The 14,102-nt window shown below is 39.5% G+C and overlaps 1 protein-coding gene across 1 annotated transcript; it reads right to left on the bottom strand.

The window, feature by feature from the left end:
- Nucleotides 1-361: 361 nt before the first annotated feature.
- mogat2 (monoacylglycerol O-acyltransferase 2) lies at nt 362-13,669 on the bottom strand. The gene is made up of 6 exons (XM_086012411.1): nt 13,307-13,669; nt 12,044-12,222; nt 5,461-5,665; nt 3,895-4,069; nt 3,094-3,293; nt 362-1,608 (listed from the first exon to the last, which is right to left on the bottom strand). Exons 1-6 carry the CDS (start codon nt 13,494-13,496, stop codon nt 1,454-1,456), a joined length of 1,104 nt encoding a protein of 367 aa, XP_085868537.1. The 5' UTR covers nt 13,497-13,669; the 3' UTR covers nt 362-1,453.
- Between the last annotated feature and the right edge of the window lie 433 nt (nt 13,670-14,102).

A 14,102-nucleotide genomic window follows, 5' to 3' on the forward strand; every position in this document is an offset into this window, starting at 1 on the left:
TGCCAGTGTACCTAATAACTTGTCCGGGCAATCATTCTACTCTCGTCTCAAGCGCGTAGTTTTGCCCATATGTTTTCCTTTCATTCCATGAAAATCAATGATAAGATCAGTGCTGTTTTGCACTTTGATCTCTTTCGACAAAAATAAGTCTATAATTCTCTTACTCTGACCTCACAGCGACTCATTCAAGAGGAGGCCAAACACTTATCAGTTTTGTACAGTGTCGTAGCAAACAGTGGCTGTTTAGATCAAAAGCTAACGCACACGGTATAAGTTATTCCATGGTAAGGAGTGTCTCGAGAAACTGATGATTTACCACAAATGTCATCGTGTCATTTATACACCTGCAAACAGCTAAATATTTCAGTGTTATCCTCCAGTGAAGATGAATCCACTTTATTGCCTTAGTGCTCAGTTTTTGTCCCATATTATCCTCCAAAGTTTCACATACTTTTTTATTTTTACAACATTTTTCTTAATCAAACACACACACACACATTGTCCAGACTGTGTTGAAAGAATCAGGGCATCGTCCAGTCAGACAGACATTCAATTTGGAAATATCCAGCTCAAGCCAACATCTCATAAAAGAGCATTTGCCAAAGTTAACAAGCAGTCTTATCGTTTGGGGACCTGGTCCAACACCAGAATCACTGCTTGGTGGGCACTACAGTAATTAAATAAGAACCAGGACACATTAATTCGGTTGAATGATGCCTCTCTAACCTAGTTATCGGTGTGTTTTGATAAAATTGCAGAGCTAGTCTAAAAAGTCTAATGCAGTTGTTTGAAAAATCATAAACATCAAGCTGTTTACATTTTTACATTTGGAGATGTTTTACAATTTTCAGCAATTAAAATTGTTTTTTTTACAAAACTGTTAAAATACATTAAGTATCACAATTAAATCAGAGACATGCAGTTTAAAAAGATGTCAGTGACTTTTGTAACCAAATGCAATCTGTGACTGTTTAAGTAAGCACATCTTTGATGAAACTGTCTCAATGTTGGCAAGGACGAAATCCCAAAGCCCGGTTGCCTGACAGTGGGTACGGAAAGTATTCAGAGAAATAAAATGAACTTTTTTGATTTTGGCAAATGGCAGCAATGACACAGAAAGTGAAACATTTCAAGGGGTCTGAATACTTTCTGTACCCACTGTAACTGAGAGTGAGGAAACTCAAAATTGTGTCATTAGTGTAATTTGTGTGTAGTTTTACAAAAAGCCAATAGAAATAGAACCAGTCTGACACACAAACCTTATACAAAAAGTCTTGATATACTGTCATTGTTGAAACATATCTTATACACATAGATAAAGCAGGGCATCTAGTTGCATATCCAAAATCATATTATTTATCCTCCAGCACTATGCCAGAACAAATTTGGGTTAACAGAGCCAATTAAAAAAATAATCTTTTCAAAATAAATAGCATTGCATCATTTGTCCTATTCAGACAAAGTTTAGGTGAGTGTCTTTGTCCACGCCATAGTTGGTCTTGTGCTGCTCGAAGAGTTGGCTGAGCTCATCCATGTATAGCTGGTGAAGGGCATTGAGCTCCCCGATTGTTGGCTTCTCGTTCCTCTCCACCCTGATGGGCCGGCCAACTGCACACAGGTGACAGGTGGCAACAGGGTCAATAATGAAAGTTATAATATGCGCGTTGAGTGTACCTCCCGAAAGACTTATTGCTCATCGAAGCTTTTGAACTTGTCAACACTGAATAGTCGCTTGCTTCGATGCAACCCCTAGCGCATTATTGTGAAAAATCATTAACGTGATCAGTGTCTTCATGGAAATGAACATCACTTATTATTAACAATGACATCTAAAAGTAATTTGAGCAAGTTGGTTATAATTTCGGCCACTTCTCATAAAGAAAGATCAGAAAGCTTAAGCACATGGTGGGTGCCAGTCATGCGGTTAGTATGACTCAACTGCCAAACCTCTTGGTCTTGTCTCGGTCTCGAACTGGCCGGACTCCGGATGTTCCGTCAGGACCAGTCGAGACCAGCACTGATCTGCTGTTCTTCAACTTCATTAATGGGATAATAAGGAAAAGCACTCTATAAAACAACATCTATTCATCGTAAGCATGCTGGAGCCAGCAGTCTTCATGCAGTAGGTGGGCTACACCCTGAACTAGTTGCCAGCCAATCGCAGTTTATAAAACAAGAAATACCTTCAATTTATGTGTTACTAGTCCCCACCCCCCACATAATGATTGCAACCTTCACAATGTTGTTTTTTTTCTTTTTTTTTCTTTTTTGTACATGGGGCATTATTATCCTCATACAGTAGGTTTCTGAAATGCAACCAAGTTCATCTTTAAATTTGTAATTTTTGTATTATAAAAGGATGTAATTATTGGTTGAAAATATGTGTTAAAATTGTACATTTTTGGATGCCGTGCTTTGAAAGAATAGCAGACACTGTGTTTTTGCCTGGAAAATGTATTTAAAGAAAATGAAAATTAAAGCGGGAATGCTCTTCAAGGTTTTTAAATTGATTTTTAGTCTTGTCATGATCTCGGCTTGTCTCGATCTTAGTCTTGACTCAGTCTCGACTCTTGGTGAGTTCTGGTCTCAGGATAGTCTTGGTCTCGGATGGTGTGGTCATGAGCACAACACTAGTATTTTGTCAAAATTATATGTAAAATTGGAAACACCAAAAGACTCAAACTAAGATGGCTGCCAACAACAGCACTGGTCTAAGTGGGTCAGTCAGAGGTTTTAATGTGATACTACTAACCAATCTAAGTGGTCATTCATTCTAGGCAACGCTGTCCTAAAGAGCATCATTTCACCCACATCCACTTCGACCAAAATCTCAAGCCCATTCGTCTTCAGGTCTGAGACTTGAACAACTCATGTTTCCTGACGCTTCTGTAACCCATCTGAGTTTCTGCCAACATCAGGTTGGGAAAACATGAGATTGTAGTTCAGGATATTGGCAGCCAAGTGTGCCGGGCCAATGTCCAAAGCCCATCCAGTGACCTACTGTTGGCCTGCGTCATACACTGTAGATGCTGTTGGCATCGGTGCCCATAGTACATAGGTCAAATCAGTCAAAGTCTAGCTTTGTGCACTCACCGATGGTATGGATGGGTTTTCTGTATGGCATGAGACCAAAGGAGTATTGGAAAATCCCACGAGCATGGAAGAGTGGCAGGGAGATACCCATGATGCTTTGCAGCTGTTCCTGTACACTTCGAAGCCAGGTTCCTCTTGAGTTCCCAACTTGATCAAACACCTCATTTTCACCAAAGGAGAAGACTGGAACCAGGTGAGCTCTGAGAAAAAAATGAAAATAAAAATCACAACGGGCTAATATTATTTATCACGTTAAATCCATCCATCCTTCCATTATCGATACCGCTTATCCTCACAAGGGTCGCGGGGCGTACTGGAGCCTATCCAAGCTGTCTTCGGGCAGTAGGCGGGGGACACCCCGAATTGGTTGCCAGCCAATCGCAGGGCACACAGAGACAAACATCCGCACTCGCAATCACACCTATGGGCAATTTAGAGAGTCCAATCAACTTACCATGCATGTTTTTGGAATGTGGGAGGAAACCGGAGTACCCGGAGAAAACCCACGCAGGCACGGGGAGAACATGCAAACTCCAGATAGGGAGGCCGGAGCCGGGATCGAACCCATGACCTCTGAACTGCGAGGCGAACCAGTCGCCCACGGTGCCGCCTCACGTTAAATCGTATCTGCTTTTTCCTAATCAGTCTCAAATCACATGACAAGGTTTCCCAGGAAACTCCGTGACTTGAATAAGCTTCTGTTTAACAACACCCAAGCCGCAAAAGACATGTAATGAATAGACTGACGCAATCTTGTCAGTAAGCCACAGAACCTAGGAAAATCAGGCACTCTGCTCTTACCCATGCTCCATGGCCATCTTAATGAAACCTTTCTTCTTGGCCAAGAGTACATTGAAGGTCCCAGGGTGGGCATCAAGGGCCTCTGGAGCTCCACCAACAGCGATTACAACAGCATTTCCACCACCCCTCTGCCGTAGAGGATAACTGGCGCTCTCTTTATCAGATGGAATCAAACCTGCAGCATTGCAACAGTGATAAATACAGAATGTGTGGTAATGAAAGGAAAATATTAATTACATTTAGTGGAAAGTTTAATGGCCCAGAGTTCATACAAGCAGGCATCAATTGATTCATACTGAAGACGTTTTGCAAGTATTTCATCATCATGTATGACGTTAAATGAAAGATTATGAAACAGTAGCATACCGCAAAAAAACTCAGCATAGCTCATGCTAATTAGGTTCAGGGAAAATCAAGGGATTAGCTCAATGCATTTGTTGTTCTCTATTTGTGGCTTTTTTTCTACACTCATACCAAAGAAGGAGCAATGCTACATCAGAAAAAAAAAAGAAGGTTCGGAGAGGTCATTACTAATGAACACAACTGTATACGCATACAATATTGTGCAAGTACAAAGTTGGAATAACCACTGCTTTTCAGACCGAGTATGAGTACAAGTAATTATATTTGAGTACTTGATACCAAGTACAGAAACTTGATAATTTCATTGTGTCGCGCAATTGTGATGAAAATGGGTTTTATTTTCTTCCAAATATTGTTCGAAAACATTTTTTTCAAGTATGTGTTCCCAGCAGGCCCACTAGTTGAAACACGGCATTCTAATTAATATTGCATTTGTGGAATAAGAGTTAAGAAGCAAAATCCACCCCTTTTTAGCCATCTCAGGGGGCAGCCATTTTGTCACTTCAGTCGACTGAAAATGACATCACAACTTCTCAGGGCTCAGGTAATGACCAATCACGGCTCAGCTTCAGAAAACAGCTCAGCCGTGATTGGTCATTACCTGAGGCCTGAAGAGTTGTGATGTCATTTTTGGTCGACAGAAGTGACAAAATGGCCGCCCCCAGAGATGGCTAAACACGTGTGGATTAACTCTTATTCCACAAACACAATATTTATCAGAATTCCTTGTTTCAACTAGTGGGCTTGCATAGAACATATTCTTGAAAAAAATATGTTTGGGTTGACTTCCACTTTAAACATGGCACAGGTGTCACTAAAATATAACACATTTTAGAGTAACAACTTTTCATTATAGATATTTTAAAGAGGAAGTCAGTCTGGGTTTTTTTCTTTGCAATCATATGTTCTATGAGGCACCACTAGTCTAACCACGGTATTGTGATCAGTATTGCATACGTGGAGTATGAATTTAGCAGCCAAATCAATCCGTTATATCCATCTCAGGCAGCGGCCATTTTGTCACTATCTCCGGCTTCTATGCCACCTGCCCAGAAGCAACATGTCGGTCTAGTAAATGGTATCGGTGTTGTAGTATTGATGTTTTTTTTCAGGATCTGAGTTCAGAGATTCAATATCGGTATGGATGCATGCCCAGTAGAAAATCTTGCATATACTGTACTCAGTTGAAACAGTGGAGCAAACCTGCACACATTACGTAGTCTCTGAAGAACGGGGCTCGAAACCAAAGAGGCAGCATGAGCAGGTAGTTGGTGAGGCCTGGAAATAGTTGCTTGAAGCCTGTGGAATAGGTGCAGAAATTGGCAAAGGCTCCTGCCACCAGGACTCCATGAGGGTGGAAGCCCAGTACGTAGTTGTGTCGAGGGTCCAGGTCAGCCGTCTTCAGCAACTAGGGGAAAATGAAATCATGGACACATTTTTGAACTGCTCGACATTCTTGATGTTAATTTATTTAGTGGAAATGTGTACAATGAAGCTTAGGAAGTGATTCCTGAAAGAGCTACACATTGGTCATCAGCTGTGTTGAGCTCATAAAGTACATGTGCCTTTTTATCCTTGTTTCACCAGCCTTTTTGCTCTTTGAACCCTTCCATGCTGCAATAAACAATATCCGACTTTCTCTGCGGTATGTATACATACTGTATATTCGTATAGTGATTGTTGTAGATGTGACGTATTAAAAACCATCATATTCATTTTGAATGTTGCAGGACTGAATGTACAGTTTGCCCAAATCATAAAAGCATTAAGGGCTGTTTCATGTTTTTCTTTAAATCAATAATTAATTACTACAAAATGTTTTTTTGTCACTGCAGCTACAATTGATTTAGTAACGATACTTGGCTGTGTAGAAACTGAATGGTGCAAGACAAGTGGTTATAGTTTGATCACAGTTAGTCAGTTATTAGGTTTATGTGAAAAAAGAGGCAATAACAAATCCAAAATCAAAATAAATAGCGACGACCTGGTGGACAGATTGACGTAGAAGGACTCATGTAGCCAGCGGGGTGTTTAGCAATTAATAAAGAACATATGTCATGTTATAACAATGACTATAAAAATGCAGCCAAACGGGAATTATCTCTTTACCATCTTAGCATTATTAGAGGAGGAGGCTGGTAAACAGACCATAGTCCAGAGGACACAAAATCAACCCTGATTTTCCAAAATAAATTTTATTATATTTTACATATATATATCTATATTTTACAGACTTTGCTTGTCCCTGGGCATTCAACATACTTTGCACTGTACATTAGATTGCTTCCCCAAAACAGGTAGTGTTTTCTCTCACGATCAACACTGTAAACCATGAGATAAGATAGCTAATGTTGAGGTGTGTTGACATGTTTCAACAAGCCCAGCAGAAGAGATAGAGATGGCACTGAAGGTCACTATCAACACTGAATATCTGTCCTCTTGTGTAGTTTGTTTTGCAGCACCTTTGTGGAAAAAACAATCACCTCCACTCACTGACTTGGAGATTAGTAAAGTAATTCAAGGTTAAAGTGCTATTATGGAGTCACATTTGATCGAGAGCCAAGATATCATCTCACATTTTTACGAGCTTTTTTTCTTCACTTGTTACCTTTTGTATTCTCCATCCATTCTAATGCTTAATGATAGTGCCACTATTTACAAATCATTTCTCATAGAGAGATTTCAGATTTGATGTGTTGGATTAGTTCAACATTGATTTTGTTGTATGGCATGAGCAGCTGACCTCAAGCTGGGTTAATCATTGGTTTGAGTTCCACTAACCAACTGTGATATTGTTTATAAACATTTAGTTGTTTATAAACATCATTTAGACTTTTTCAACTTGTCGTCTCAGTAAAATCTTTGAAGGACTATCTGCGGTGGCTCTGGGTACAACTTTAAGTCTTTTGTGATTCAAAATTGACCACTGCTCTGTTTTACCAAGTTTTTTTTTAAAGTCACACACGTACAGCAGCTTATCTGAACTCTAAATATTAAAGATATAAAAATGTTTCCTGTAAAAAGACAAAAGATAAAAGATTCTAAACTGTGCATATTAAAGTTAATACAAAGTATTGCACCAAAGCAGTATAATGAGGTAAATCTATAAAAGCTTTTCATTGGGCTGACCAAGACTTCTATTATGTGGGTCTCTGACCTGTCTAGTTGACACACAAAACTAAAAAGTCTTCTCTCTTAATACTTGTCTGCACTATGCCAACTTGGAACTGAAAGCAAGAGCCTCAGTAAATCATTGTAACCGACTTTAAGCCTTCGTAAGTTCAACTTCTTATAGTCTGACCCACTGGCAAAGCTAGAGGAGGGGACGCAGGGGCACAGCGCCCCCCTTGAAATATGCTTGGACCCCATGGTGCCAGACCAGATAATTGACTACTTTTGGGCATTTTCTGATTTTTCCGGGAATTTTTTTCCGACATACCTGTCCCCGGTAGCGAACATACAATGTATTTTTACGGGCACTTTCTGAAGAATTTTTGGGGTTTGTAAAAAATAAGTTGTCGTTGTGTCCCCCTAAGATATTCTTGCCCCCCCAATTGCCCCCCAAGAAAAAAATCTTAGCTACGCCAGTGGTGGGACCACACCTGAGAAATGTAAAGTGGTGTAATATAGGTCCTAAACAACGAGCAATGAAAATCTTGAACAACTTGTTTATTCCAAAAATTCCAGAAAAGAATTGCAATGAAGAGACACTTTTTATATAGTAGTTTCTGAACAGAACCTGGAAAAAAATACAAATTATTTTTCCATTTTAAGATAAAAATTCAGACACTGACGAAGTGTCGGGAAAAAGTAGTAGCTAATTTTCTATTTACCAATAAAAGTTGTCCTAATTATGGTCTGGCTTTTAACTGTGAAATGATAAAAAAGGAAACATCACCAAAACACTTAAAGGTCAAGAAAATAATCAAGGTCTGTTTTTTACTTTATGTACAGCACATTATATGCAGCAGTGGGTTTTTTTAAACGTGCTCTACAAACAAAGTTAAGTTGAGTTGTGTATCCTGCCTAAGATGACCAAAGCCTTCACTGGTGTAGTAACTGCACACAGCATTTAACTTAAAATTGTTTGACTTCATGACATCTCACATACTTGACAAGCAGGTGTCATACAGTATGTACAAATGTAGGATGTATGTTTTTAAATGTATCACTACGGAACTAAAACACAAGTAAAGAAGGCACAGGGATTTTCCTTTACTAATATGCAGAGAAAAGAACAAGCTCTCCTTTTTTTTCTCTCAAAAGAAGTCTTTAGTGCTCACACATCAGCTGGTTTAGTACAACCTGATCACGGTATCATTAGAAACAGTGGTTAAAAGACACCGATGAAATCAATTGAAAAGAACACTCCTTCTCTTTTCCACATAGAGTCAGATGACACTGGAAATAGCACATGTATAAGACAACATGTGAGGAGGGAGGTTTGAGGCTGGAACAATTGGAAATCATTTATAAACTCTTGGAAATTACAGTTGGCACTATCCACTATCCACTATTATTTTCTACTATACAAAGTGTACCAAAAACCCTTCACTGTGGGCCAGACGATCAACCTAAACACATCTACAAAGAGAACTTGCAACATTTGGTTAATTCGGTGCGTGTGAAGAGGCAAGAGTTGTGGCAGGACAACTCGTGGCTGCTTCACCAAAAAGACAACAACAATAAAATAACCCGAATGACTTCTTATACCTCAAAAAACGTGTATGTCTCAAGGCACCACTGTATTTGGAAGGAGAAAACTTGGATTTGAAATGTAACTTTTGTGAAACCAGTTCCAGAACTTTTCTGACACACCTACCGGTACTAACATTTCAAATGATGTTTCCGAGAAGTCAAGAAGAAAACTTTTATATTTTTCGATTATCTCATCTAAAATGAATCTACTATCTAAACTACAGTAACTAGAAGATAAGAAAAGGATTTACTTATTTATGTTTTCCATTATTCTAATTGGGGATTAATTGTTAGGGTATAGGAAGGGGTCAAACGAATTATAAGTAAGTCCGATTAAACAATTTAAAACATTTAATTAGATTTTAGTTTAAAACACATTCTTTGATGATGGGACAAATGCAACAAAGGATAACTTTAAAGAGTGTTAATGTGCCAAAATCTTGTCGGAAATTTTATGTCCTCATCTTGACCATTTATCTATGTAAAATGACAACTATTTTATTGCTCTTTTGCAGACTTTTCTCTCATAACATTACAAATTTATTTCTTATAACAGAATATTGGTATGTTTGTTTCTTTTACAGTGCCTTTTCCATATGCAGGAGGTACTGTACAGCCACATACTCCACGACCAATAAAAACTAATGGATGTAGTATGCACTATTAGTGCTTGACCACAAGAGGGACACAACAGTCCAAACGAGGAAGCAAGCTAAAAGTACATTTTCAAAAAGATAAAGTGAGAAATATTTAAATCCGCCTCTTGAAATGTGATTATTTCACTTCATTCAGAGGCATAGGTGAAAAGTGAAGGACGGAGATCAATATCAGACTTCCTCGAGCTAGTGAAATTTGAGCTCGGTGACAGTTGGCTAATAAGTGAGTGTGAAACAGCCAGGACAGCATTGTGCAAGACGGCCAGCAGTGTAGTAAATGCACACAGCTTTTCCACTTCCACTAGACTAACGTCCTAGTTGTCTGCTACTATGCAGTAATGTCATACAGTAGTGGAAGATAGTAGCGGGATTCGTTTATTTTACTAGTAAGACAGTCATTCTACCAGTGTGCTGATTTGTCTCACGTGACAAAACAACACACTGGTACTTGAACCTTATATCGATATCGAATAAATGCTCAGATGGCACCTATCACACATACCCATCCAATCACTGTCAAGTATTACTGCTTGTTAATTATTTCCCCAATTGACCTCATTGTTTGGAATCTTATTGGTTGGTCTCCTTAGGGTCTCATAATGTTGTACATTTTAGTGATCATTGATATTTTGTTGGGTTTTTTTTGGCATTTGGAGAGAATTCACTTCTTTAAAACCTTGCCGCTGGACCCTCATGCATAATTGTCTATAATTGGTTATTAATAGTGTTTTGTTGGTTTTATTTGGCATTTGGAATGAGCACGCTTCTCCATTGAACCTTTAAAATGTGCCCGTTATGCATACCGGTAATTGTTTGCCCAGGGACTAGCCTGGCCTTTGACAATTTCTGGACCCTGCAGTAAAAAACCCCCACAAAAAACGGATACATAGCCTTCTTTGTAAACTCGACAATTGTGTCCCTTTTTACAAAGTTAGCTGTCATCAAGGACTAGCCTCTAAATGAATAATTGTATGCTTGGTTTAATATTTTCTTTCAAAAAAAACAAACGGGACATGGACCAAAACACCAAGCGAAAGTATGTATTATTCCTTTAATACTATGAGGGGAAACGTAGCTACAGCAGCCAACACCATTACAATATTTATCATTATTATTTTTATTAAAGGTACGGTACGTTAAGAAGCTGTCTGTTGACCACACTAATGCATTTAAGTATCCATGACAATTACTCGATAAGAACATCACGCAGATGATGGGACACACTTCAATTTTTTTATGACATTAACTGTCATAAAAGCATATCAATGAGTTAACTAGTAGCACCACAAATTATAGTTCACCTTTAACGTCATGGTGCATGTTAGACAACGGTGCTTGTTGAGAGGACGAACATGCAGATTGATTTGTCAGCTCAACTTTATTTAGAAAGCACTTTAAAAACAACCGGAGCTACACACAAAATGATGTACATAAAGTAAAAATCGGGTTAATAGCACTGCAACAGAGTTAGCGCTAGCATCAAGTTTATGAACTGAAATGCTAACTTATGTGTTATGATGTGATTCTCTTTGTTTTATTTTTGGTTTCGTAAACTTCAACTGGGAGTGCCAATTACTTGAAGCCACTTTTTTAAAGAATTATTCACTATTGCCAAAGTACTACTTAAGAGAGTTAAGTTGCATTCACTGCCACCACATAGCAACTGTATGACCAATCTGCACTCTCAAGTCAAAGCAAAACAAAAAAATAAATAGCTGAACAATGGCTTGTTTCTCCCCCAAAAAACTATCATGTCAAGTCAGTCATGTCTTAAGGAACCACAGTATTTGTTCCATGAAATTGTAGTATTTTTTCCCAATCCCTAAAGTCTATTCTCTTCATTTCATAGCATTTCTCTTTGCGGATATTGTTGATTTTTTTGGTCCATTCAGATTTCGGTTTGGTGCTGCCATGTCAATGTAATCTTCCCATGGCCTTCAGAATCACTAGTGCTGACCGATGTAACTTATACCATATTAGCAAAGGGACTGTTTTTTGTGTTCTTTTTTTTAATTAATGAAATTCCAAAATTGTCCTCCCAAGGCCAGGGAGCTGGCCCTCAATGACATCAATATTTTTCCATCCTTTGATTGTTTGGTCAGAGAAAGCCAAGTTTGACTAGTGATGGTATTAAGATGTGTAAATTTGGTAAATCCTAAAGGCCTGGGTACCAAATACGTCTGCCACTGTCCAAGCCTCTGACCGGTTTGAATACAAGTTAACCGCCAACACAGTCTACAGGACAAAAGGGGACATCATTGGTCCACTTGCTACCAAGGACATAGATAAGGACACTGCTTGATTGGAGATTAGATTAGATAAATCCAAGCTATTTTGCTCCGAAACGCTGAGGTAAAGCTTACCTGCAATATCGATCCTGAAGATTGTTTGATTCAGAGTTTTATCAACACAAGCAGCATTCTACATCTCACCTTGATGGGGAAGTAATCCCGCATGTAGTCCCACACTTTGATTCCACACAGGTAAGGCAGCCTGCGGCCTCCGCGAGCAGGAGTGTCATAGTCGAAGAACCACCAGACAGAATAGAGCACGCTGATCAACCAGTAACGAGTGAATAGCAAGTACAAGAACAGGAAGATGCATGTGGGTGCTGAGGAGAGAAAGATATGTACATTACTGTATGCAGAGAGTAGATTTTGCATTTTGTCGCTGTCCTATGAAAAACAATTATGTCCAATTTTGGATTTATTTTTTTTCAAGGGTCGCGGTACGTGCTGGAGCCTATCCCAGCTGTCTTCGGGCAGTAGGCGGGGGACACCCTGAATTGGTTGCCAGCCAATCGCAGGGCGCACAGAGACAAACACCCGCACTCACAATCACACCCAGGGGCAATTTAGAGTGGCCAATCAACTTACCATGCATGTTTTTGGAATGTGGGAGGAAACCGGAGTACCCGGAGAAAACCCACGCAGGCACGGGGGGAACATGCAAACTCCACACAGGGAGGCCGGGGCCGGGATCGAACCCGCGACCTCTGAACTGTGAGGCGGACGTGCCAACCAGTCTACCACCGTGCCGCCCCCATCAACTTTAAAATAAATTAAATCAATGAACTGAGTTTTACTCATTTCTTGTGGGAGCAGAGACACAACAGACGTCAGTGCTTTCTTTGCAGCCAAACTTGTAGCTGTTTGGTTTTATAAAGTTGCTCCACAGCTCATTGGGTTTGACATATGCTGTTTAAATTAAGTTTCTCAATGCTTCCTCAATTCCTTAGCACCAAGATGCCACAAGATTGGTGGCAAAGTAATTCCTTCGTTATTTTGGACAGACCACCAAAACAGCAAATAGTTTCATTTTTCAGTAAAACGGAGGATATGTTTAAAAAAAAAGTAACGTTTAGATAGGTGAATTCACGAATACCGAACCATGAATATGCGGGGTGTCGTTGTAACTCGTGGAATGCTTTACTTGGGTTCTGTTTGGCTCCCTCTCTTGGCCACAAATGTGCCTTAATACTTTGGTGGAAGAAAGTTACAGAAAATGGAAGCATCGTCCACTCATACGCTGTAGCTGCACAACACATTTGATGAAGAGTTTGAACTGAAACAGTGTCAACTCCAAAATTAAACAGAAGAAGTTTATAAAGTATTTGAAAAGCATACCAAGCTATTCATCCTCAGTCCCTGGTGTCTCCAATGCACACACCCATACATTTGATTAAATCCACTTACCTAAGGCCAGGAAAGAGAAGACCCACTGCAGCACCGCGACAGTCTGCAGTCTCCTGTGGAGGGGCACGCCAATTGGGGCAAAATTAATCTTCATATTGATCGAAGGTAAGACAGGCAACTTGAAGAACCGCAACCGGTGGGAAAGAAAAGGGGCCAGTGAAGAAGGTCCAAAGTCTGCTCTCGCTTTCATCACCTCCTGCTTGACTGTCTTATCTCAGACACTCGGTGTGGGATTTGATAAATCGCTCTGACCATATCACACCATCTGATCTTTGACCCAGAAAGCCATGAACTACCCATACAGAACATTCAAAAATGAGCATTAGCACTAAGCAAAACGATTCTACTGCCTTGGCTGTTCAAAAAAAAAAAAAACTCTCTGTGGCAAAGGGTAGGCTTAGTAAGACTGAAAATGTCAGTCTGTGTTAAGGCAGCCCCATCTGGCTGAGAGAAGACAAAACTGCATTTCAAGATTAGCATAGCTTTATAATTGTTTTCAAACACAAAAATAAGTGTGCAATGCTATGTTAGAAGGTCATCCGGACTAACAGATAAAATAGCCAGTAACATGAGAAAAAGTGGAATAGGCTTGGCAACTGAAATCAAAACACTATTCGATTTTGTATCTGTATTTGCTGGCAGTTTGCATCTACAGTAATCGCTTTTCCCCATTTCCGCTAAGACCATTGGCATTGATTAATTGACATGTTCCAGATAGCAAAGCTACGTCCTTCTCTGTCTGCTTATATATTTACCAGTGCCACACACATTTGATTACATATTTAGCACACACAAA

The sequence above is a fragment of the Filicampus tigris genome, chromosome 17 (genome assembly GCF_054856515.1).
Source record: "Filicampus tigris isolate MCC_2025a chromosome 17, RoL_Ftig_1.0, whole genome shotgun sequence".
Taxonomy (NCBI): domain Eukaryota; kingdom Metazoa; phylum Chordata; class Actinopteri; order Syngnathiformes; family Syngnathidae; genus Filicampus; species Filicampus tigris.

What these genes read in the sequence shown, in the direction of transcription:
- mogat2 (XM_086012411.1), bottom strand. Translation starts at nt 13,496, where the DNA reads ATGAAAGCGAGAGCAGACTTTGGACCTTCTTCACTGGCCCCTTTTCTT. An exon ending in GGGATTACTTCCCCATCAAG is followed by an intron (nt 5,666 to 12,043) that starts GTGAGATGTAGA and finishes ATTTTCCCCTAG; the next exon opens with TTGCTGAAGACGGCTGACCT. An exon ending in AGACTACGTAATGTGTGCAG is followed by an intron (nt 4,070 to 5,460) that starts GTTTGCTCCACT and finishes GCAATGCTGCAG; the next exon opens with GTTTGATTCCATCTGATAAA.